The 20802-nt window shown below is 49.4% G+C and overlaps 11 protein-coding genes across 11 annotated transcripts; 9 read left to right on the top strand and 2 right to left on the bottom strand.

Annotated features, from left to right (window-relative positions):
- Positions 1-236: 236 nt before the first annotated feature.
- clf1 (putative cell cycle control protein (Cwf4)) lies at positions 237-2317 on the bottom strand (the record flags this gene model as incomplete). Its single annotated transcript, XM_057261600.1, has 4 exons — positions 237-470; positions 531-669; positions 734-1881; positions 1922-2317. 4 exons carry the CDS (start codon positions 2315-2317, stop codon positions 237-239), a joined length of 1917 nt encoding a protein of 638 aa, XP_057126532.1.
- A 353-nt stretch (positions 2318-2670) lies between these two features.
- On the top strand, positions 2671-4224 carry N7481_002380 (U4/U6-U5 snRNP complex subunit PRP31; the record flags this gene model as incomplete). The annotated part of the gene is made up of 1 exon (XM_057261599.1): positions 2671-4224. One exon carries the CDS (start codon positions 2671-2673, stop codon positions 4222-4224), a length of 1554 nt encoding a protein of 517 aa, XP_057126531.1.
- Positions 4225-5579: 1355 nt separating this feature from the next.
- Positions 5580-6467, top strand: N7481_002379 (uncharacterized protein; the record flags this gene model as incomplete). Its single annotated transcript, XM_057261598.1, has 2 exons — positions 5580-6231; positions 6295-6467. The coding sequence occupies 2 exons, from the start codon at positions 5580-5582 to the stop codon at positions 6465-6467; spliced, it is 825 nt and encodes a 274-aa protein (XP_057126530.1).
- A 700-nt stretch (positions 6468-7167) lies between these two features.
- On the top strand, positions 7168-7485 carry N7481_002378 (uncharacterized protein; the record flags this gene model as incomplete). The annotated part of the gene is made up of 1 exon (XM_057261597.1): positions 7168-7485. The coding sequence occupies one exon, from the start codon at positions 7168-7170 to the stop codon at positions 7483-7485; it is 318 nt and encodes a 105-aa protein (XP_057126529.1).
- Positions 7486-7622: 137 nt separating this feature from the next.
- N7481_002377 (uncharacterized protein) lies at positions 7623-8311 on the top strand (the record flags this gene model as incomplete). Its single annotated transcript, XM_057261596.1, has 2 exons — positions 7623-7638; positions 7692-8311. 2 exons carry the CDS (start codon positions 7623-7625, stop codon positions 8309-8311), a joined length of 636 nt encoding a protein of 211 aa, XP_057126528.1.
- A 1870-nt stretch (positions 8312-10181) lies between these two features.
- Positions 10182-12107, top strand: N7481_002376 (siderophore iron transporter mirB; the record flags this gene model as incomplete). Its single annotated transcript, XM_057261595.1, has 4 exons — positions 10182-10372; positions 10425-10695; positions 10769-11111; positions 11176-12107. The coding sequence occupies 4 exons, from the start codon at positions 10182-10184 to the stop codon at positions 12105-12107; spliced, it is 1737 nt and encodes a 578-aa protein (XP_057126527.1).
- Positions 12108-12378: 271 nt separating this feature from the next.
- On the bottom strand, positions 12379-12852 carry N7481_002375 (uncharacterized protein; the record flags this gene model as incomplete). Its single annotated transcript, XM_057261594.1, has 2 exons — positions 12379-12694; positions 12758-12852. 2 exons carry the CDS (start codon positions 12850-12852, stop codon positions 12379-12381), a joined length of 411 nt encoding a protein of 136 aa, XP_057126526.1.
- Positions 12853-14597: 1745 nt separating this feature from the next.
- On the top strand, positions 14598-15693 carry N7481_002374 (uncharacterized protein; the record flags this gene model as incomplete). The annotated part of the gene is made up of 3 exons (XM_057261593.1): positions 14598-15440; positions 15497-15589; positions 15655-15693. The coding sequence occupies 3 exons, from the start codon at positions 14598-14600 to the stop codon at positions 15691-15693; spliced, it is 975 nt and encodes a 324-aa protein (XP_057126525.1).
- A 766-nt stretch (positions 15694-16459) lies between these two features.
- Positions 16460-17020, top strand: N7481_002373 (uncharacterized protein; the record flags this gene model as incomplete). The annotated part of the gene is made up of 2 exons (XM_057261592.1): positions 16460-16588; positions 16652-17020. 2 exons carry the CDS (start codon positions 16460-16462, stop codon positions 17018-17020), a joined length of 498 nt encoding a protein of 165 aa, XP_057126524.1.
- Positions 17021-17643: 623 nt separating this feature from the next.
- N7481_002372 (aldo/keto reductase family protein) lies at positions 17644-18746 on the top strand (the record flags this gene model as incomplete). Its single annotated transcript, XM_057261591.1, has 3 exons — positions 17644-17695; positions 17771-18203; positions 18266-18746. The coding sequence occupies 3 exons, from the start codon at positions 17644-17646 to the stop codon at positions 18744-18746; spliced, it is 966 nt and encodes a 321-aa protein (XP_057126523.1).
- Positions 18747-19290: 544 nt separating this feature from the next.
- N7481_002371 (C2H2-type zinc finger protein) lies at positions 19291-20636 on the top strand (the record flags this gene model as incomplete). Its single annotated transcript, XM_057261590.1, has 2 exons — positions 19291-19831; positions 19924-20636. The coding sequence occupies 2 exons, from the start codon at positions 19291-19293 to the stop codon at positions 20634-20636; spliced, it is 1254 nt and encodes a 417-aa protein (XP_057126522.1).
- Positions 20637-20802: the final 166 nt, after the last annotated feature.

The following is a 20802-nucleotide window of genomic DNA, read 5'->3' as shown; positions in this document are numbered from 1 at the left end:
GTTGGATGTGGAGACGAACTCCATATGTAAATTGATTTATGTATTATAACACTAATTCGACCCTTTTCCATTCGTTCGTTGGGTCGGTCACGGTCCCATTTTGCACGCCAAGGCCCCGGTGGGACTTCAACTTCATAATAATGGCCTTGATAGCCTTGATATTGATAGCCTTGATACTTATGATACCCAAGACAGTCCTCCACTCCAAATCATACACTTCCAATCCCAATTCCACCTCATGCTGACGACTGCTGCTTCCACGCGTGCGCCCGCTGGAGCAGCTTCGACAGATTCGCTGCCGACTTGTCGTCCGCCGGGAACACGTAGTCCATGTACTCCTCGTACCGGTCGTCCTCCAGCTTGCGACGCTTCTTGACCCGCCGAGGCATCTGCTTCTCGATCTTGTCGATATCCTCCGGCGATCCGTGCGTGTTCTCGAACGACCGCCAGGCATTGAGTAGTTCCACGCGCTGGAAAGAGTTAGCTTCAATTCTGCAAAACTGGTCACCAAGGCTTAAACTTGAACATACCTCTTCCTTGAGCTCCTTGTCCTTGAACACCTTGTGCGCCCGGTCGAATACCGCCCGTGCACGTATCTTCGCTTCCTCGCTGACCGGTCGCTCCTCCTCTTCTTCTTCTTCCTCCTCTCCTGTCGTCGGGGATGTTGATCTCGAATCGGGCATAGTTGATCCAGACCTTGACGTGGTCCGTTTTTGAGAGTAGACGCTCATACAGAGCACGCACTCGGTCGTATTCACCTTCCTCCTCTTCACAATCAATGTAGGACTTCCATACCAGCTCCGGCATGTCAAGCGTCGCTTGCTCAATACCCAGCTCGTATAGCGCCCGAGCGCGCTCCAAATCATCCAGACCACGCTCCAGCTCTGCATATTGAATCCATGACTGGCTGTTCGACGAGTTCCATTCGATCTGCTTCTCGTACAATGTCCGGCACCGCACGAACTCAAACAGCTGTCGCTCCAGATTGATATATCCGCGGAAAAGCTTGTCCTTGGGACACATCCCGATCGCCTGACCCAGCGTCTTCCGAGCCGCGCCTAGCTCCATCTGTCGGATCTCAAATTGCGCCTTCATCAACCACACCTTGGCAAAGGTGAACTTCTTGTGTGGAATAAGCTTGATGCATTCCTGGTAAATCTGTCGGGCTCGTTCCGCATCTTTCGCCTCCATCTCTTCCCAGACTGCGTAGAAGATCCAGAGATAGATGTACCGGCGCCAGTGTCGTTTTTCTTGCGAGGGGGGGATCTGTGCAATCGCTCGCTCGTAAATATCTCGAACTCGCTCTGGGTCACCGGCAGTTTCTTCCAGTCGGGCAAAGTCGAACCAAATATCGTAGTTTCGTTGGTTCTCCTTCAATTGCTCTTCATATTGTACGCGGCGCTTGGATAAGATGACATCCTCCACACCTTCGCGATCACCAAACTGCTTCTCAAATGTAGTGTAGGCCTTGTGCAAGACCATTGACTTGGATCGCGGCAATCGGTCGAGGGCGAACTTGTAGATAGCGCGGGCGCGCTCGTATTCCTTCAGCTTGGCCTCGAACTTGGCGTACGCGACAAACAGCTTCTCATCCATGAAATCATCTCCCAGCGTCTCGATGGCGACACCATAAACATCGCGGACGAGATCGCTAGTTCCACACTCCTCCTCAAAACGAGCCCATTTGATCCAATTCCGCGGCTCTGGGTGCACAATTGTAAACCGCTGGAAAACCTGACGAGCCCGATCAAACTCATTGTACCGCTTCTCCAACTTGATATAAGCCGCCCACGCACCCTCCTCCGGCTCCCACGACATCCAGCGCTCAAAAACCTGGCGCGTGCCGGGAATGTTGCCGAGCGTCTCCTCCATATAGACGTACTTGAACCAGAGCTTATCGACCCGAGGAGAGGATGGTGACAGCGCGATCAAGCAAGTTCCGAGCGTGATTGATATTCCGAGTCTTCATCTCAGCTTCGATGTATCGAATCCACAGAATAACAGAGGTCGAGTCCACGTCCAGCGCACGCTCAAAGATTGATCGCGCGCGGCGGAATTCCTTCTGTTCCAGTTCCCAGGCCGCATAGCGCATCCAGTTGTTCATGTTAATACGGTTGCGCCGCACATAGTCTTCAAAGTCCTTGCGCTTGCGTCCCTGGTATTCATGCAGCTCTTCCAGATCGGCAAATCGTTGTGTCGGCGCTTGTAGGCCCTCCTCCTGCCGGTCAACTGCCTCGCGCAGTAGCTGCTCTGCGGAGATCTGGACGGGCGCGGCGGCCTTGTTCTTGACCCGAGGGGGTCCGCGAGACGCCTCCATGATGGCGGGTTTCGATGGGGTGGGGAAGGTGGTTGTATTAAGTATCGATTTCGGAGGGATTGGTGAATCTTTTTGTGGTCAGAACCACCGGTTGATTGGAGTTGATGTTTCTGGGTTGCTCTCGCCCGATGAAATCAATCTGCATTTTTGGTTTTCTTCGCCGCCCGTAAAAAAAGAGCTGCTGCTGACTCATCGCCGTTGGCTGCCACTTTGAGCAGTCGCGAATCTTGAACCTTGGACATTCGACTTTGTCAGTCAACAGCGTTGCATTTTCTGCTATCTGAGACGATTTTACGTCCTCGGTTACTCCCTGCAGAGACACACTTCAGCTTCTCTTCTCATAGCCGCCCAACATGTCCGCCGCGGAGGATCTCCTGCGCGACTTTGAAGACGACGAAGACTTCCAGGACCAGGAAGCCGAAGGCCTCGAACAAGAAGTCGAGGATGAACAGCCCCAGGATGCCAGTGCAAAGGCTACCAATGACTTTGACCTCTCTATCGAGACTGCCGATCAACTCACACGACTACACAAAGACCTACGCGATCACTATTCCGTCCGCTTCCCCGAACTCGAAACCCTCGTCACCAGCTCCATCAAGTACGCCAAAACGGTCGCCATCCTTGGAAATGGCCCCTTCGACGATATCAAGGCCCTCTCCAACTCCGCAGAGAACATGGTCGGCGAGTCCCTCAAGTCTGTTCTTGACGGGCCCTCCCTCATGACGGTAGCACTGGAAGGAACCACAACCCGTGGCCGCCAAATGACCGACGCAGAATTGAAGATTGTTCTGGATACCTGCGATCGCATCATCAAACTTGATCGCGAGCGTACAGCTCTTACTGAGAGCATTCGATCCCGCGTGAACCAGATTGCGCCGAATCTCGCAACCTTGATCGGATCACACACTGCCGCACAATTCCTCAACCAATCCGGTGGTTTACTCGAGTTGGCCAAAATCCCAGCATGCAACCTAGGAGCGCAGGGGTCTAGGCGACAAGGCGGATTAGGATTCGCCACGAACCACGGTGTGCGTGCGAAAGGTTTCTTGTACGATTCACCTCTTATCCAAGAGGTTCCCTACGACCTGCAGAAGCAAGCAATCCGCATTGTTTCCGCGAAAATGATCCTCGCCGTTCGCTCAGATGTCGCAAATTATGCCAAGGACGGCTCGCTAGGCGAGGACCTGAAGGAGCAGTGCTTCAAGCGCCTAGAGAAATTGACCGAGCCTGCGCCCAACTCTGGCGTGAAGGCCCTCCCCGCTCCGGACGATAAGCCAGCCCGGAAACGAGGTGGTCGACGAGCCCGTCAGGCTAAGGAAGCTGTCGCTATGACCGAGCTACGCAAAGCCCAGAACCGCATGGCATTCGGCCAAGAAGAAAAGGAGTCTGGATACGGGACGGGCGAAGGTACCGTTGGTCTCGGCATGTTGGGCCAACAGAACGACGGCCGAATCCGAGCCACGCAGATCGACCAGCGCACCCGCGCGAAACTCAGCAAAAACAACAAAGGTTGGGGCGGATCGACCCCGGCCGGCGGCACGGCCTCGTCGCTACGCACATTCGGCCAAAGTGCGGGTGGAACTGCCAGCGTGCTCCAGTCCAAGGGTCTGCGCACATCTGGAGTGGGATCAATGTCCGCCACTGCCGGTACGGCTAGTACGATTGCCTTTACGCCCGTGCAGGGACTGGAGCTGGTGGATCCCAAGGTTCAAGCCGAGTTGAACCGCAAACGCAAGGCGGAGGAAGATCGTTGGTTCAACAGTGGAACATTTACGCAAGTTGGCGGTGCGCAAAGCAGCACTAAACCGCAAGGCAAAGATAGCGATGGATTCAAGGTGCCAGCGATCCCGGCCCGTAAGAAGGTCGATACCGGTGCGGGCAAGATGGGCCCGCCGCCTAGGCCTTAGGTTACCCCCAAGGTCCTGCGCATCTTAGGATGTCGCGTGCGGTTGCCGTTTATACTCGAACATTCGCATACAACTCTCATTCCAGGCGTTCTGGGCGACGATCGGAGGGGAAAGGTCGGGACCGTTTTGCGCTATACGTGATACCATTTTTTTATTTTGCTGTACATTAACTATTACTGCCCTCGGTGTGACCGAGTGGCCAATCGCACGAAGTCTAAAATTCGTAAAAATCCGAATTTGGACTATGCTAGCTGCATTGTCAATCGCAATCCTCAACTTACCCCGATGTAGCATTGACGCCTCACTAAGTGGATCTATTGGGGAACCTCTAACCCTCTAGCTATCCCTTGTTGCCCGTTAAGAAGCCTAGTAGGTACCTGACTAAATTCTCTAGTGCATAATAATGCAGCCTAGCTTCGAAATACGATATTAAAACTCTGCTTCACTTACTTAACGAAAGCTATCCCCGGCGATAGAATGACGTTGAAGGTATTCTCTCACACTATACTCTTTCGGTGTGGCCGAGTGGCCAATCACGCAAAATCAAATTCAGATTTTATCAACTACAGTACATATAACAGCCAGTTCACTGCGTTGTCAGAGACAAATCCCAACTTACCCCGATGTAGCATCGACGCCCTGCACTGCAGCCAACCCTCCCCGCCATTTTCCCAATCGAAATAGGGTTTGCGCACAACACGTGGAAAACCACGTCAGTACCGCTTTGCTTGTGAACTTTTTCGGGGACTTTTGATCTTGACATAATGCATTCACCACTGTCATGGGACTGTAGTTCTCTTCCGAGTGAGTCCATTTGAATAATTCTAGATGAAAGTAAGAGTAAGAGTAGGAAATTGCGGGACTCATTGACCCATACTTCGTGGGCTCTTTCGGAATGGCGTGCTTGAGCCGCGTCCTTTGCTCAGGTCTTTCGCAATCTCTGGGAATGTGGTACAAACTGAATCCTTTGGTAGCGGTCAAGAAATTTTTGTGCTTGGGGTCTTTGGGTCTTTGGGTCAATGGTATTAATAGTTGGCTGCTGCGTCCCTTTTTTTTCCTCCAGGGTTTCCTGTTATACACTTTACTTGGGTACTAGTAACACCTCCTCCTCAACATCGCCCTTTCTTCACTTTGAGTACTATCAGTACCTCCTTCCATTATACATATATATATTCGTCATCCAGAACAAAACACTTTCAGTTCCATCTCATTCGACAAAGAATTCAAGTGAATATTCAAAGCGAAGTCATTTGTCCCGTCGCGATATCTTGAAACACCTCTACCCGCGGGAAAAGAATCTGTGCCGTGGCAAATTCCCAACTTAGGGTTTCACTCTTTTTTTTCAACTCAAAAGTATGGCACCGGGTATAGCCACCCCGACGCCAGGCACAGCCGGCAAAATCGGTCCACTCGATGACCCGAAGTTACAAAAAGCCGCCACCGGCCTAGTCATCAAGGACCTCCGACCATACCATGAAGTGACATCAGATTTCGACGAGTTGAAATTCCACGCCGCAGCATCCCGCCAAATCAAATGGCAGCAACAGCAGAAACAGCATGAAGAGATCTCTTCTGCTGAGACCTCGATATCAAGCACCACAGAAGAAACAGAAACAGAAACAGATACCCGTCTAATCTCGTCACCATACAACGATATTCCGCACCTCCTAGATTTGGAAACCCTCGACACGCAAAGCAGACTTCTCGCACTGGCCTTGGCCTCATTCACATCCATTCGTCCGGATTATGCGACAGCGCCCTATATTGAGAATTTCAATTGGGACGAAGTGTTTAACCTGGTGAAATCATTTGCCGACGCCGAGGGCCACAGCTGGACGGCGCAGACTTTCTACGTCGTTGCGTTCCGGTCTATACTTCTCCCCGGCGTAGATAATGACCATCTCCATGCCCTGGACGCATATTCGCATCAGGAGGCTGTGGCGAGTGGCGGGTTATTGAAGTATTGGTTTGGGACCAAGGATGAGGAGAGGAGGAATCTTGCAACTTGTGAGTACTAGCCCGGTAAATTTGGATCCGGAATGGAATTGCATTGCTAATGGGTCTGCGTAGGCATTTGGCGCAGTCGGGGAGATGCCCGACTTGGTGGTCGTGGACCTTGGCATGCGAAGGCCAGAGTGGCGGCGAGAGAACTATATGAGAATATCACATTTACGACGATGAAGTTGGTTATTGAAGATGATGTGGCTTCTTGGTCTATCGGGGATTGGGAGGAGAAGGCATGAGTTATGATCCCGTCTGACGTTGTTTTTTCGTTATCTTGCGGGCATCTATGGAGATAAATCATCCAGTAACCGGCTTTTGGTCCTGGTTGGCGTTATGTTATTGCATTAGCTATAGATTCATCACATTATAAGCACTCAAGAAGACTCTTTCACTAAATTTCTGGTGGGCTGCAGGCCGGTACAAAGAAGTGCTTTTTCCATGCGAAAAAACGATCGGGTGGTGGCTACTACAAAGCACAGAGCTGCTTTTGCAAGCAAAAATCACACGCCGCCTCGCCAATACTTCTTCCAACACCAGCGCCGTCGATTCAATAAAGCCATCCATGACACAATGTTCCATCCGCTACTGTGAAAAGCAGATCACCCACTTGGACTATAACTCGGTTAACAACCGCACTTTCGAGCCTTCACGTGCCCAACCATTGTACTTGAAACAACTAAGTACCTATAAAATTGGTGCGACATACTCACTTCTTCCTCAAAGCGGGACCAGGACATATTCGAATGATACAAGTTATAGAATTGATGTTTTTAGCGATCAAAACTTTCTCTATGGGATGGTACCTCTATTCAATACCTCTCTGGTTTCATATGCTGGCGAAGCCTTCGGCGTAGCAGGACTCGGCGTCCAGCTGGCAACGTCGCCAATTCTATCAGCCGGATGGCCGATAGAATGACCGACAACATCCGTTCAAGCACGATGTCCACCCGTCTTAATGGCCAGGCTTACCGCTCCGAGACATTTGTATTTGTGCAGGTTAGCTGGCCTTGGCTGATACTTCCCATCGGGTTGCCCGTTTTCACAATTCTCCTACTTGTGACTATGGTGATTGTAACCAGACCTCAGCGAGTTTTGTGGAAATCCTCTGTGTTTCCGCTATTGATGAGTCGGTTGCAGCTTGCCGAGGAGCACAAAATCGCGCATTTACACCATCTTGGTCAGGTGGAAACCATATCCAAGAGAGTCAAAGTTAGGATCAGTGAAGAGGAGGACTCCCTTGTCTTTTCTGAGCTATAGAGAAGGCTATATCTTGGGAGTGATGGCGCTGATCGCTAGTTGGCCAACGGCAGGCTTGACTTCTCCATAGTATGGGACAATCTACTCTCAGTCTCATACCCATTACCAACATCACCAACAGAATCTACAACACTAATATGGCTGAAAACGAAGGTGATTGTAACGCGAATCCAACCGCTGTTGTTGCTGGACCTTGAAACCCCCAGAGCAACCGCTGACCACTCATCCAATCTACGCCGAACGGGACGATGCAGAAACAGAGGTAAATGAAATGCCAGTCGACTTGAATCAAGCGACAAACCTCCCAGAAGGCCCGATCCAACTTCCTCAAATCAAAGACGCTCTTGACGGGAAGGCCAATTGGGTGGAATGGGAACGCAAGGTGAAGTGTATCCTGGCAAGCAAATCTTTCCACGGTTTGATCGACAAGAAAATCCCACGCCCCCAGTACGCTCCAAGGGACGCAGCGGCCAATAGATGGCGATTTTGCAGCATGAATGTTGCGACGTGGTTACTCAGGAGCATCTCAGTCGCCCTGTATGATGAGATACAGATTCCACACTATGAGCCGACATTTGCAGACGACCTGTGGAATGCTTTGAAAACCACGTGCCAGCCTCGCCATGTCTATTACGACCTCAAAACATGGAAGGCATTTACAGCTATCGGCACATCGGATTACAACAGTCTTGAAGCCTACACCGCGGCCTATTTGGAGGTCTATTTTGAGGTGCGGGAGGCAGGTTTCAGACCCAACCCATATGCCTTGATCCTGGATTTCTGGCAGAGATCCAGGTATTCAACCCGCCCTTGGCAGAGAAGATAGGAGGCACGACGAATACAGCGAAGGTCTGTTCTACGAAATCTTTCAGTCAGTGAAGATGACTGTTTCCCGTTTGTAGCGGTGGTTGTTGTTGATCTTGTACTAGATAACCTCTTCTCACCTCGTCTCTGTCTACACCACGACAGATACCACACAGGCTATGCATTTTCCCCCTACCCTCCTATCCCATGTACCGTGGTGCCAAATGCCTATGAGAGAATCTATCAAGGGGAAATTAAGTATGAAGAAACAATACAACTCATCCCAGGGCGGCTAGCCCATGAAATGAAATTGATCGATTTTCTTTAGTTAAGGAGCGTAGAAAACGCGACAATGTAATCGGATATGTGAATTCGCGCCCTTATGGCCGAAGTGTGACTTCCAGACGGAATCCGCGGGTCCCTTAAGGACCTTTTGGAGTTAGCAGCACGAGATCTTCCCACTTGGAGCGCCAGGACTGAACCCACCTCTCGCTTATGCCCTGCCAGGTGGTGGAGCTTACCGGGCTTTATCAATCTACAGTGGGGATCGGATGGGGCCGGACGAGGAACATTCCATTAGGCAACCATTCAAGCGGCATCAACCGAAGTATTCTGAGTGTTTTCCGAGGGCCAATTTTTCTGCTCACAATTTTCAACATCGCTGTCGTCGAGATCTTTGGGGTCTCTGGATTCTGGAATTCTGAGGCCTAAAGGAGTTTCGTTGGTTTTAATACTACGGACTGCAAGAGCCACATTGTGTCTTTTTCTTTGTTTCCACAAGAGCTGGTCTAGAATATAGTTTTCGCCTGAATGCTACATCGGATCAGATAGCTCCAGGGTCCGGTGGAGTTAATTAAAAGACCGGGGGCTGATACTTGCCCCAATAGGAACTCTCGTCCGCCGTCTGATTTACGTACCATCGAAGCCACCAAAATACCTTTTGGGCAGGCGGCCGCCGCAAGCGACTTAATCTCGTCGAAAAAAATGATTGAGCTTCAGGAATGCGACATTTGTATTTCTCTTTCGTAATAAGGATTCAATTCTCGTGAGAAATGAAACTATCGAGCAAATATTTTGACAATTAGTATGATTGAGATGCGGACCTGCTACAGTTAACCCCGAAGGACAAATACACACAACCATACTTCTTCCAACTCTGTGCCTGAAAACTCCAATCAACCTCTTGTTCCAATCTTATAAGCATTGATTCATGGTTTAGATCTTATCTCGGCCCGAGCTTGGCCCCTGATGGTCTAACTCTAACCTCTCACGAGCATTCAACACTGTCGCCAAGGCCGAAATCGGCTTGGACCATCCTTGTACAACCAATTGCCACCCTCCACTGTCGCTTTATGTGACCTTGTAGGTCTGTTAGCTTGATTGAGGGTCTTTGAAAGTGGAGCTGGCCCCTTTGGTGGCGGATCGGTGGAGGTTAACTATTATGCATGCCTAGAGCGCAAATCAGATGTAACTAGGAGCGTGCAATCATGAGACATGGGCTAAGCCGGGATGAATCATTGCGAATTCCATTGTCGATTCTGATCATTTTTGACCGATACACGTCGATGCATTAAGGTAGATTAATTTTATAGTATTTTTCAGGTCTTCCATGGCGCATTGTCAAATCTTGCTTTCTAGTTCAAGGCCTAACAGAAAGAGCCTTGAGTTCCACAACCAGTTTCCCCGGTCGGGATCCGTCCGCAAATCAGATAATTTGGCTCTTAGATGGCCACTTGGGTGGAGAAGAGCGATCGAAAAAGCTTCCGCGGATGCAGTGGATATGTGAGGTGGACAGTGGCCCCATGTCGGGATTTAAAAGACTGCGGCCCTGCCCTGAAAGTTCCATCATTCACTTGGCACTTTGACAAGAATACTTTTTTTTGTCAATCAGCATGTCTCTGGGCAAGAGCGCACCTCCCCCTGAGGTCACTGCTAGTGATCACCCAACTTTAACCGACTTTGAGTCTCCTGGCCCATTTGTCGAGACTGAATCCGACCATGACGACCAGCAAGATGGTGTTCGAGTTGCTGAGGCTGTGACTTCCTCTTGGTCAAAGAGGTCCTTGATCATAACCTATGCCTCGTAAGTCATTAAATTGATTGTCTCGTCGCGGATATTTGCTAAGGATATGAAGTATGTGGTTCATCTATTTCGTCAATGGATTAAACAACAACTTCACTACAAATCTCAGCCCTTATATCACGAGTGGTTTTGAAGGCCACTCGCTACTATCTGTGATAAGTGTCGTGACAAGTGTCATGGGCGCTTCGTGTTTACTGCCCATCGCTAAAGTGCTCAACCTCTGGGACCGCACTTTGGGCATGTGTATTATGATTCTGATCGCCATGATGGGCTTGATCATGATGGCTGCCTGCAATAATATTGCGACGTATTGCGCCGCTCAAGTGAGTACCCCTCATCTCCCTGTGCGACATGCGGATCGTATTCGGACATTGACGTTCTCGCTCTTCTTCCAAGTCATTCTATACTGTGGGCCTCACCGGTGTTATTTTTTGCGTCGACGTTATGACTTCCGATACCTCCACCCTTAGAAATCGAGGAATTGCGTACGGTTTTACCTCGTCCCCTTATATCATAACGGCATTCTCTGGACCATCCCTGTCCAACCAGTTTCATGAGAGCAACTGGCGATGGGCGTATGGAACCGTCTGCATTATTCTCCCGATCGCAGCGATGCCCTTGATCGTCACTTGGCAACTCGCCAAGAAGAAATCTGATAAGGAGGGAAGACTACAATATAAGCCCCGAAGCACTCGTACCTGGTACGAAAGTGTCTGGTTCTATGTTGTTGAATTCGATGGTGGGTTCCTTCTCTGACTCTTCGCTGCTTTCAAGCTTTCTAACATGAATTCTCTCCTACGCAGTCGTCGGGATCTTTCTTATGATTGGGGGTTTGATCCTCTTCCTCACTGCCTTCAACATCGCCGGAAATACCGAGGGACAATGGAAGTCGCCTAAGATTATTGCCATGATCGTTGTCGGATTTTGCACGCTGCTTTCGTTTGTGGCTTATGAGCGTTGGGGTGCACCGAAGCCCTTCATTCCATACCATCTTATCCAGGATCGGACCATTATCGGCGCGGGTCTTCTGGATATCACGTATCAAATCTCCTACTACTGTTGGGCTACCTACTACACGTCGTTTTTACAAGTTGTCTACGGATCAAGTGTCACACAAGCCGGTTATATCAGCGCCATCTTCGACCTAATGGATCCAATCTGGCTCATCGGGTGTGGTTATCTTATGCGAGTGACTGGTCGGTACAAGTGGATTCTGTGCTGTGCAGTCCCACTCTACCTTCTGGCTAGCGGTTTGATGATCTATTTCCGCAGGCCTGGATTCAGCGTCGGTTACATGTGCATGTGTCAAATATTCCTCGCCGTGGGTGGAGGAACCATGATTCTCATCGAACAGGTGTCTGTCTTGACCGTCTCTAAGCACGAGGATTATGCAGCCATGCTAGCCTTGCTTAGCACCTTCGGCAACATCGGTGGAGCTGTTGGTAGCAGTGTTTCTGGGGCCGTCTGGACTAACACGCTCCCCAAGAAATTACAGCAGCTCTTGCCGGCTGAGACGCAAGACCAATGGGAGAGTATTTATGAAGATTTGAGTGTGCAGTTAAGTTACCCTATTGGATCGGCAACTCGCACTGCCATTCAGAATGCATATGCTTCTACTCAACGCAACATGATGATTGCCGGCACGGCCATTATGGGGCTTTCCATTATTTGGGTGTGGATGATGAGAAACGTTAATCTTCAGGACAACAAGACCCTTTCGCAGGTTCTGTTCTAGATTGCATGTGTGTCTTGCTTGAGGTTGGTCAATACTCTTGTCATCTGGTTATGGCGATTCCTCTTTCCAGGGAAATATCGAAGTATTATTTCGAATATGAGAGATAGAAGAAAATACGCTTGCTTGGTCACGAGCATTAATTAAATAGGAATTTCATTAAAACATAAAACAATCCGAAATCATTCTCCCCCCATTAATACCCATTAAATTCCACCCCACATACTGTACAACCGCCCATTCTGAACAATGATCCGTATCGAAAATACTCCCACTAGTTTCCCTTCAGGATGTTCTTCAGACTCTTCTTTGCAGGCTTGAAGAGAGACTTAAACTCAGCTTTGAGAGTCTTTTTGTCTTCTTTAGACCATTCTCCATTCTGTTTCGCAAGTTTCAGGTCCTTGAGATGACCCTCCAGCAAAGGCACAAGATTTTCCACCGTGCATTTAGTACACTTGTTCTCATCGACCAAGTCAGTCAATGCAGTTGATAGGATGCGTATGGCCTCTTGTCCCCGGGCAGTTCGCAAGTTACGATCAATAAACGGGGTGCCAGATCCGTGGGTCTCGCAGGGTGTCTTTGAAGTTACACTTATCATTCAACGATGATTAGCTGAGTCAACGAGATATTGAGTGATATATTTAATTACTTACTGCTCCTGAGTTTGTTCTTGGGCCTTCTCATGGTCGATGCTTTCAACAGAGACGTAGGAGTCAACCTTGGACGAATCGATATCGAAACGAGTCATGTTGGCTGGTTTAGCAATTGTTGAAGTTTGGAGATTGGTTGTATGGATTCAAGTTATAGCTTCAAGTTTTGGATTGTCTTTTGCTGGATGGAGCAGAGAAAGATGAGTGTGTGTTTATTATAGAAAATCATTAGAGGGAATTTGAAGATATTTATGTTCTGCAAAGAATCCAGTCATTCTTTCTACACACTCAATATTCCACCTGTGTTCTAGGTAGCAACATTGGAAGTCCGTATACTGGCCGAGAAGAGTAAGCGCGATATATCCGAAGGTTACTGGATGGGGTAACTCGGGCGCGAGCATGTCCGACCGGAGGAATCTAATCGGCGTCGGCTTGGTTTAATTCTCCGTCTTTTGCCTTCTTCGCTCTATATTCGGCCTCAACTTAGGCAGATATCTATGGAATAGTTAAAACTCCTATTTATTTGTCGCAAACCTATACCTAGTGACGTCATGTGCTGTGTTGCATTTCAGGCACATCCGAGTGAAATTGGTTCCAAGCTTATTGGCTGCTACTAAGAAACAAGGGCGCGTAAAAATTGAAGAACAAACAAGTAGCAAGTAGGATATCCAAGTTATTCACTACTAGTAGTAAACGGTACCTAATCACTACTACTAGTAGTAGTAAGGCACCTGGGCAGTACTAGTACTACTTGCGCCCAGGCGTTTTCCAAGGATGGCCTCGAGACTCGGAGAAATATATCCACAAATGTTGACGAAACTTGAACTACTTCAAAGTCCTACCTAGGTAGGTTGTAACTACTTAGTACTACTACTAGGTAGGTCCATCAACTGGGCATACGAGTATTCAATCCATGATGGGCTCCGAGTTCGAGTCCTGACTGAAGTCGGAGCCATAGTATTAATTGAAATAACGTCATGTACGTCTAGCCTTTTCTGTACTAGTAGATAGGTCGAGAATAGCTTCGCCCAGATCAAACTTGAAGTATATCTACATACAGGCTCACCGCAATCGAGAAGCGGCAAGCTCTGAACGCCCGGACAGGGTAAAGTGGCCCGTTACGCGTAGAGTATAAAGCGAGCCTCATTCCCAGCCGCCGCAACTTTGATCTCACAACTTCCAACAAGCACTTCTGCATATACAATACTACTAACACACCATACCTCAAGTTGTTTCATATTTCCGGAGAGTTCATAACTTGAATCAGTCATCTTGCACCGAAAGGCATTGTCGCCTTGCCTTGATTGCACATCGCTGCAATGTCACCCCAATGTCACCCACACTTGTGCCATTCGAGAAGACGACCAGTTGCCATTCAAATCCACGTGGGTCTTTAAGAATACCCCGTGCCGCACCAATGATTCCATTATTCTACTAAAATATCCACCAACAGTCAAAAGAGTAATATTCCCCGCAACGGAGCGTTCCTAGTTTACCCCACCCTCCCCCAATCCCGCCAAAATCCCCGGCAATTTGCGGAATTTCTTACTCTTTTAGCCGCCCGTCTCCAACAACAGAACACCAAACAGCCATGAATCGTAACGCACAACTCATCAGACCCATGAACAATACCGATGATTTTCATTTGCGGGGCAGAAGTGACATTCAAGCAGCTTTGGTTGGATGATTCTCCATCTTGCTTACTCCCCTTACCCCGCCAATATGGGGGAACGGGATGATGGCATTGCCAAATATAAATCCAGATGAAGCTCCCGCAGGCCGAAATCCTTCTTTCTCTTTTCCAAATCCCTTTGTTGCTTGAGACTGTACGATATCTCTCAATATGGTCGCCATTCTTGCAGACAACCTCGCCGTGAGCGATGGCCCTCTGACCGCAGAGAACGCCGCTCTGCTTCGCCCATCCGACCCCTCCCTCCCACTCGAAGAACTTCGCAAGCGCTACGAAGAAGACGGATACCTATTTCTAAAGCAAATCCTCCCCCGCGAAGACGTCCTCGACGCACGCAATGCTTACTTCTCCTCCCTCGAGAAAACGGGCATCCTAAAGCCCGGCAGCAAGCCCGTGGAAGGCATCTTCGACCCAGCCAAGAGCCACCTAGAATACCCCGGCATTGGAGCCGGGCATGTCGATGGAAATGGGCGGCCGGGAGGAGATAAAGCAGCGCAGTTTGTCGACCTCGCCCTGGATGCCCATTATCAAGAGTGGTATGCGGAGAAATTCTGCAACCACCCAGCCCTGTACGACTTCGTGTCCAGGTTCTCAGATTGGGGCAAAAACACACTGAGCTTGCGTCGCACTTTACTGAGGAATAACCTCCCCGGTTCGAAACCGATCGGTGTTCACTATGATCAGATCTTCCTGCGATACGGTGATCCGACTAGTGTGACTGCCTGGGTTCCGATGGGCGATATCAAAATTAATGGTGGTGGGTTGATTTATCTGGAAGACGGTGATAAGATCGGAATGGAACAGGAGCAAGCATTCTTCAAAAAAGCCAAGGAGGCGGGTTTGAGCGATGAGGAGGCCAAGTCGGCTTTTAACTCCAATATGATGGCGACTGGATTGCTGTCTGAAACGCCTGCTGAATTCGCCCGCGATCATGGACGCCGTTGGTTGGTGTCTGCCTATGAGGCGGGCGATGTCGTTTTGCATAAGCCGCACATGGTATGTTTGTTTGGGTGATAATTTTTTTTTTTCGCAATGCTGATATCAGGCGATAGATTCACGCTTCTGGTATCAACCATGACCCCGAGAATGTAATTCGTCTCGCGACGGATCTGCGTTTCTGCGATTCTTCAAAGCCGTTTGACAAGGTAAATTTTCACACGTCCCGAAAAAGTACCTTTCGATGTGGTTAGTAAACTGACGGAATTTGCAGAGGTGGATGAATCACTACACTTTCAATGACGGTGTTTAGTGACAAGTACGATATTGAATTCTGGGACTTCTAGATAATTTTTGCACATGACCCTTCTAAGATTGATTCGAATTGTTTCAAGTATTATACAATTTGCTGCCTTTTGAGTAAATCTCATGTCTGATGAAATTGAGTACCTGAATCCGAAGCATATTTACCAGTCTCCGTTGCCAGGCTTCTAGAGAGTAACGCCCTATCATTCTGAGCTACCCTGTGCCATAACTCTGGCGAAACATTGACGATTTTTGTTCCTGTAAAAGTGTCATTATGACCTTCTTGATATTCGTTCTATTCGCTGTAAGGTTTTTGGAATGTTAGGGTCGGCATTCCTGGCCACCTTGTTGTGCACAGGCATCCCTAGATCTCAGGGCGTGTTCCCGTGAAGCCAAAACAACGGTAGGCCACATAAAGAACATAGAGGATACAAGAAACAAATAATCAAGATTCAATTAAGATCTGGATTGAATGTAAATGTATGACGCACATTGAAAATTGAATGATATTTGAGTCAAGCATGCGTGAGAGTCGGCATTTGATATTCGATGGGTGGGTAGCATTCCACAGGATCACACCAATATCCCATCGCTCGAAAATACAGGACTATTAATGTCAAAATACATGAGTCGCCAGTGGATCCTGATCGCCCTCGCGTGCAAAAGATCTCTCTAAGTCTCTCCTGGTGCGAATTCCCTCTTCGCAAACCTGCAGATCACCAATTTCAACTCAACGCGTCCCGAAATCAACGAAATCATCACGAATCCGCAAAATGTCGTTTCTTATGCCCAGGATACCCAAAATGGCTATGGTCGTCTTGGGCCTTTCTGTCGTTGCATCTGTTTACGCCCAACCCATTCGCGAAGCAGAGAGTACTCGCGTTCTAGGGCCGCGAGACCCGGTACGTTCTCCATCACAGCGATGGCTCAAAACAACGCCTATTCTAACCAGTCTCTGTTTCCAGAGAATAATTCCTGACACTGAGAACTATCTGGTCAATATCCTCGACAGCCTTGGTTTCGGCAATCCTAAGACCGACACCTCTACTCAGGCCACCTCCACACCTACCCCTACCCCTACCATGACAGCCGAACAAGACCAACCGGTGAACAGCGTGGCCACGCCATCTTCCACAGGACAAGGGGCTACATTTACCACTGTGATCCACAACGGAAACGACAGGCCGACTGAGAATGTTCAAATTGGATCTGGCTGGGATGGCAGGAAGGAATTGCGAGCCTCGGATCTACCTGTGATCTTTGATGCTCTCTATGATTATATGGAGAGTCGGTTCCGCAATATGGTCGACAGTTCTGATGAGCTGGGATTGTAAAGAAATATGGAAGTATGGTTTGGTTCTAAACAAAAGGGGGATGATGGATGGGTGATGGGAGATAATGGCGGTTTTGATGTACTTGATGTCGGTAATCCTGTTTTTATACTGCCCGTGTACGATATGACTAGTTTCCACTGTAATTCGGTTCTTTTCTTTCCAAGAAATTTTAACCAGTATTCCAAGATTCTTCTTAGTAAAACTGAACTCTCGCGATGGCATTGCGGTTTAATGGATGTAACTCCGGTTGATGCCCACTTTTAACTCCGGATCTGCGCCACGCACAATTTAGTCACTTTCTTCACTTAACCCCGTCTTTTAGGTCGGAGACCGAACATAGAAGGGTTTCGAAATGCTTTTCTTTTTCACTGGATCTGAGGATCGATTGTCATAGGCCAGAAAATGTGAAGAACAGCACGCTCTCCTTGGGATCCGCAGTGATCCGCAGTGCCGGATTTTGGCAGAAGCCCGGGATTCGCGTGGTGGGGGTTATTAATATTAGTGGACTGGGAATATATAAAGAGTTCAGCATATCCGAATTTCAAGTTACCGTCTAGCCTCATCACTTCAAGTTGACATCAAACAATCCTTTTATCTAACTCTGTTCTATAATCCATTGCACAATGCCCAGTCTCGTTGGACAAGAGATCGGCCCGACCGGCTATGGCACTATGAGTACGAATCTCCTCGCTTAGGCACCAGGAGCGTGTAGAGATGCTCGGACAAGTCGATTAACTGAATCTCTCTCAGGAATGACCTGGGTCCAGCACCCTCCAGCTCAAGATGTCTGCTTCGAGACCCTCAACAAGACCTTGGAGCTGGGTGCCAATTTCTGGAACGGCGGCGAGCTTTACGGTGCACCCGACTACAACTCTCTACATCTCCTGAACAAATATTTCACTCAATACCCCGAGAACGCGGAGAAGATTGTCTTGAGCATCAAGGGTGGCCTCAAGGTCGGCCAACTGGTCCCGGATGGATCCGAAGAAAATATCCGTCGCAGTGTGGACAACTGCCTTCGTCTACTGGATGGAAAGAAGAAGATTGATATCTTCGAGTGTGCGCGACAAGATCCGAACTTCCCGGTCGAGCATACCGTGGAGGTACTTGCACAATACGTGAAGGAGGGTAAGATTGGAGGCATCGGACTTAGTGAGGTGGATGCTGAGACCATCCGACGAGCGTAAGTGATTGGAATGAAGATTCAATTGGAAACTCTCAAAGCTAAGTATTTTTTTTTTTCAGACACAAGGTGCACCCAATTGCCGCAGTCGAGGTTGAGATGTCCCTGTGGTCCACTGATATCCTGGAGAATGGCATTGCTCAGGCCTGCGCCGAGTTGAACATCCCCGTCATCGCGTACTCCCCACTGGGTCGAGGCGTCCTGACCGGTGCAGTGACTTCACTGGCCGACATCCCCGAGGGAGATATCCGCCGGCACATGTCCCGCTTCAAGGAAGAGAACTTTGAGCAAAACCTGAAGTTGATCAATGCCGTGAACAGCTTGGCCGAGCGCAAGGGTGTTGCCCCATCTCAAATTGCCCTGGGCTGGATTCGCAGTCTGAGCGACAAGCCTGGCATGCCCACAATCATCCCAATTCCCGGCGGCACGACCACCGACAAGGTTGTTCAGAACATGGTCGGGGTGAAGCTGCTCTCCGATGAGGAATTGGCAGAGATAGAAGCGATCTTGAAGAAACACACGGTGGCCGGACCCCGCTACTGAGGGAATGGACCTAGAAGAAGATACTGGTGCTTGTTAGCAATTGAACTAGAGCAACATAGATAGCAATTATGACAATGCAAGAGATTAATGATAGTCAGATCAAGTGTAGAAAAATCGACATGCAATCTCACGACACCGGCGTACCCGAAAGTACAGGCATGGAGATTGTCGGAATTGCAGAACTCTTCGTTTTGTTCATCTTGTAGGTAGTTCAGGGGGAGGGAAGGTGAAAAGAACAGAAGAAAAAGGTGATCATACCATAAGTGAGTCATTAATGGATAATACTGTTGAGTTAGTAGTCCATGATGGGAGTAGAGAGAAGAGAGAAGAGTGGAGGAGGAAGAAAGAAAGAAAAGAAAGAAAACGCAGGAAGAAAAGAGGAAGGAAGTGCGCGGTCCACGTGACAGCTCAGCTCTCCAACTACGCCGACCTTCAACGACATCCCCGGTTTCCCCCCAAAACTGCCAAACTGCCAAAACACAACATCCTTGGGACTTTCTTGATTGACTCGGCTTGGATTCCCTATTCATTCCTCTCACCCACCATGGTATCGCGTGAAGGCTCCCCCTTGTCCTCCGTCGGCACCGCCGAGGAATCAGATCACGAGTCCATCAAGCATGAAAGCCGCGCCCAGTCCCCATCAGCTTCCAACCTGCCTCCCTCAAAGCGCCGTCGCACAGGTGTAGCATCCTGGGACAGACACACTCCATTGTCCTCGGTGCATGATGAGACTATCCCCCCCCCCTCGCCAACCGCCTCCATCTCCTCCGATACCGACGGCGATGTCCCCAACTCCCCTAGCATGGTCGGTGCGCTGGGCAATAGCCAAGACGACGATTACACCGGCCAAAGCACAGATCAAGTCACCGTATGCCGGTGGGACGGATGTCCCGTCGGTGACCTGAAGAATATGGATGGGTTGGTGCAGCATCTGCACTTTGAGCACATCGGGAGCCGACAGAAGCGGTACTCGTGCGAGTGGTCAGACTGTAGCCGCAAAGGACAAACGCACGCCAGCGCATATGCACTCCGCGCTCACATGAGGAGCCATACTCGAGAGAAGCCATTCTACTGCACCCTGCCCGGTATGTTTGCTGGACTTGACTTTACTTGACTTGACTAGTCCGCGGTCTTCCACCTCCCTTGGAATCAACACACTAATACTAACGCCCCCCAGAATGTGATCGCAATTTCACTCGCTCCGACGCCCTAACAAAACACATGCGCTCCGTCCACGAAGCCGATACTGTCCGCCCCTCGGACCCCAAATCCATCTCCGGCGGCAACGCCAGCGTAGCCGGAACCCCAGTGTCAAAACTCCAACGCATCCGCCTGAAGCTCTCACAACCGAAAGGTGAACCAGGCAATGGTGATTCAGATCACCCTCCTGCACCCACTGCACCCATCATCTCCGCCGCGATAGGATCAGAAATCGACCCTGACGACACCACAATGCCGGAATTCGGGCCGGACCTCGACTTCAGCGACCACGAACTCGCCATGCACCCACACGATCTATACCGCGTCCTGCGGCGACAAATTCACTGGGCGGAGAAGGAATCCGCTCAAATGCGCGCTGAGTGGGATGGGTTACGCCCGCAGCGTGAACACGCCTGGCTTGAGAAGGAAGCTATCTTCGAAGACCTTATTCATGGCGAGCTACGGCTCTTCAGTACCTTTGTCGGTGGCCCCGGGACATCATCGTCGACGTCTAATGGGACTGCGCCAGCTCCTGGTAGTCTGGCGTCTAGTTTGGAGAAATTGCAGCATCAGCAGCAGGAATTTAAGCATCAACAAGATCAATTGCAGGCGAAGGCTAGTGATGCGGCTGAAGTCGAGACGGCCGAAGTCGAGACGGCCGAGGCCTCTGAGGCTGTTGCCGCTGCTTGAATGAACAATTGGACCATCTACGTCTGATTTATATTTATGTCTTCGTTTTGAGAGCTTTGACTATTGTCGTGTCTGTTGACAGGCAGTGTCCTTCTTCTTTTCGTGTGCTCTTTTTGGTGTATTTGGCGTTTGAAGGGATGGGATTGTGTGTGTCTGTTCATGGGCT

The sequence above is a fragment of the Penicillium waksmanii genome (genome assembly GCF_028829765.1).
Source record: "Penicillium waksmanii strain IBT 27052 chromosome Unknown utg000002l:1.0-3326099.0:1.0-3328782.0, whole genome shotgun sequence".
Classification (NCBI taxonomy): Eukaryota; Fungi; Ascomycota; class Eurotiomycetes; order Eurotiales; family Aspergillaceae; genus Penicillium; species Penicillium waksmanii.
The sequence above is the reverse complement of the archived record's forward strand: the minus strand, read 5'-3'. Positions and strand labels throughout refer to the sequence as shown.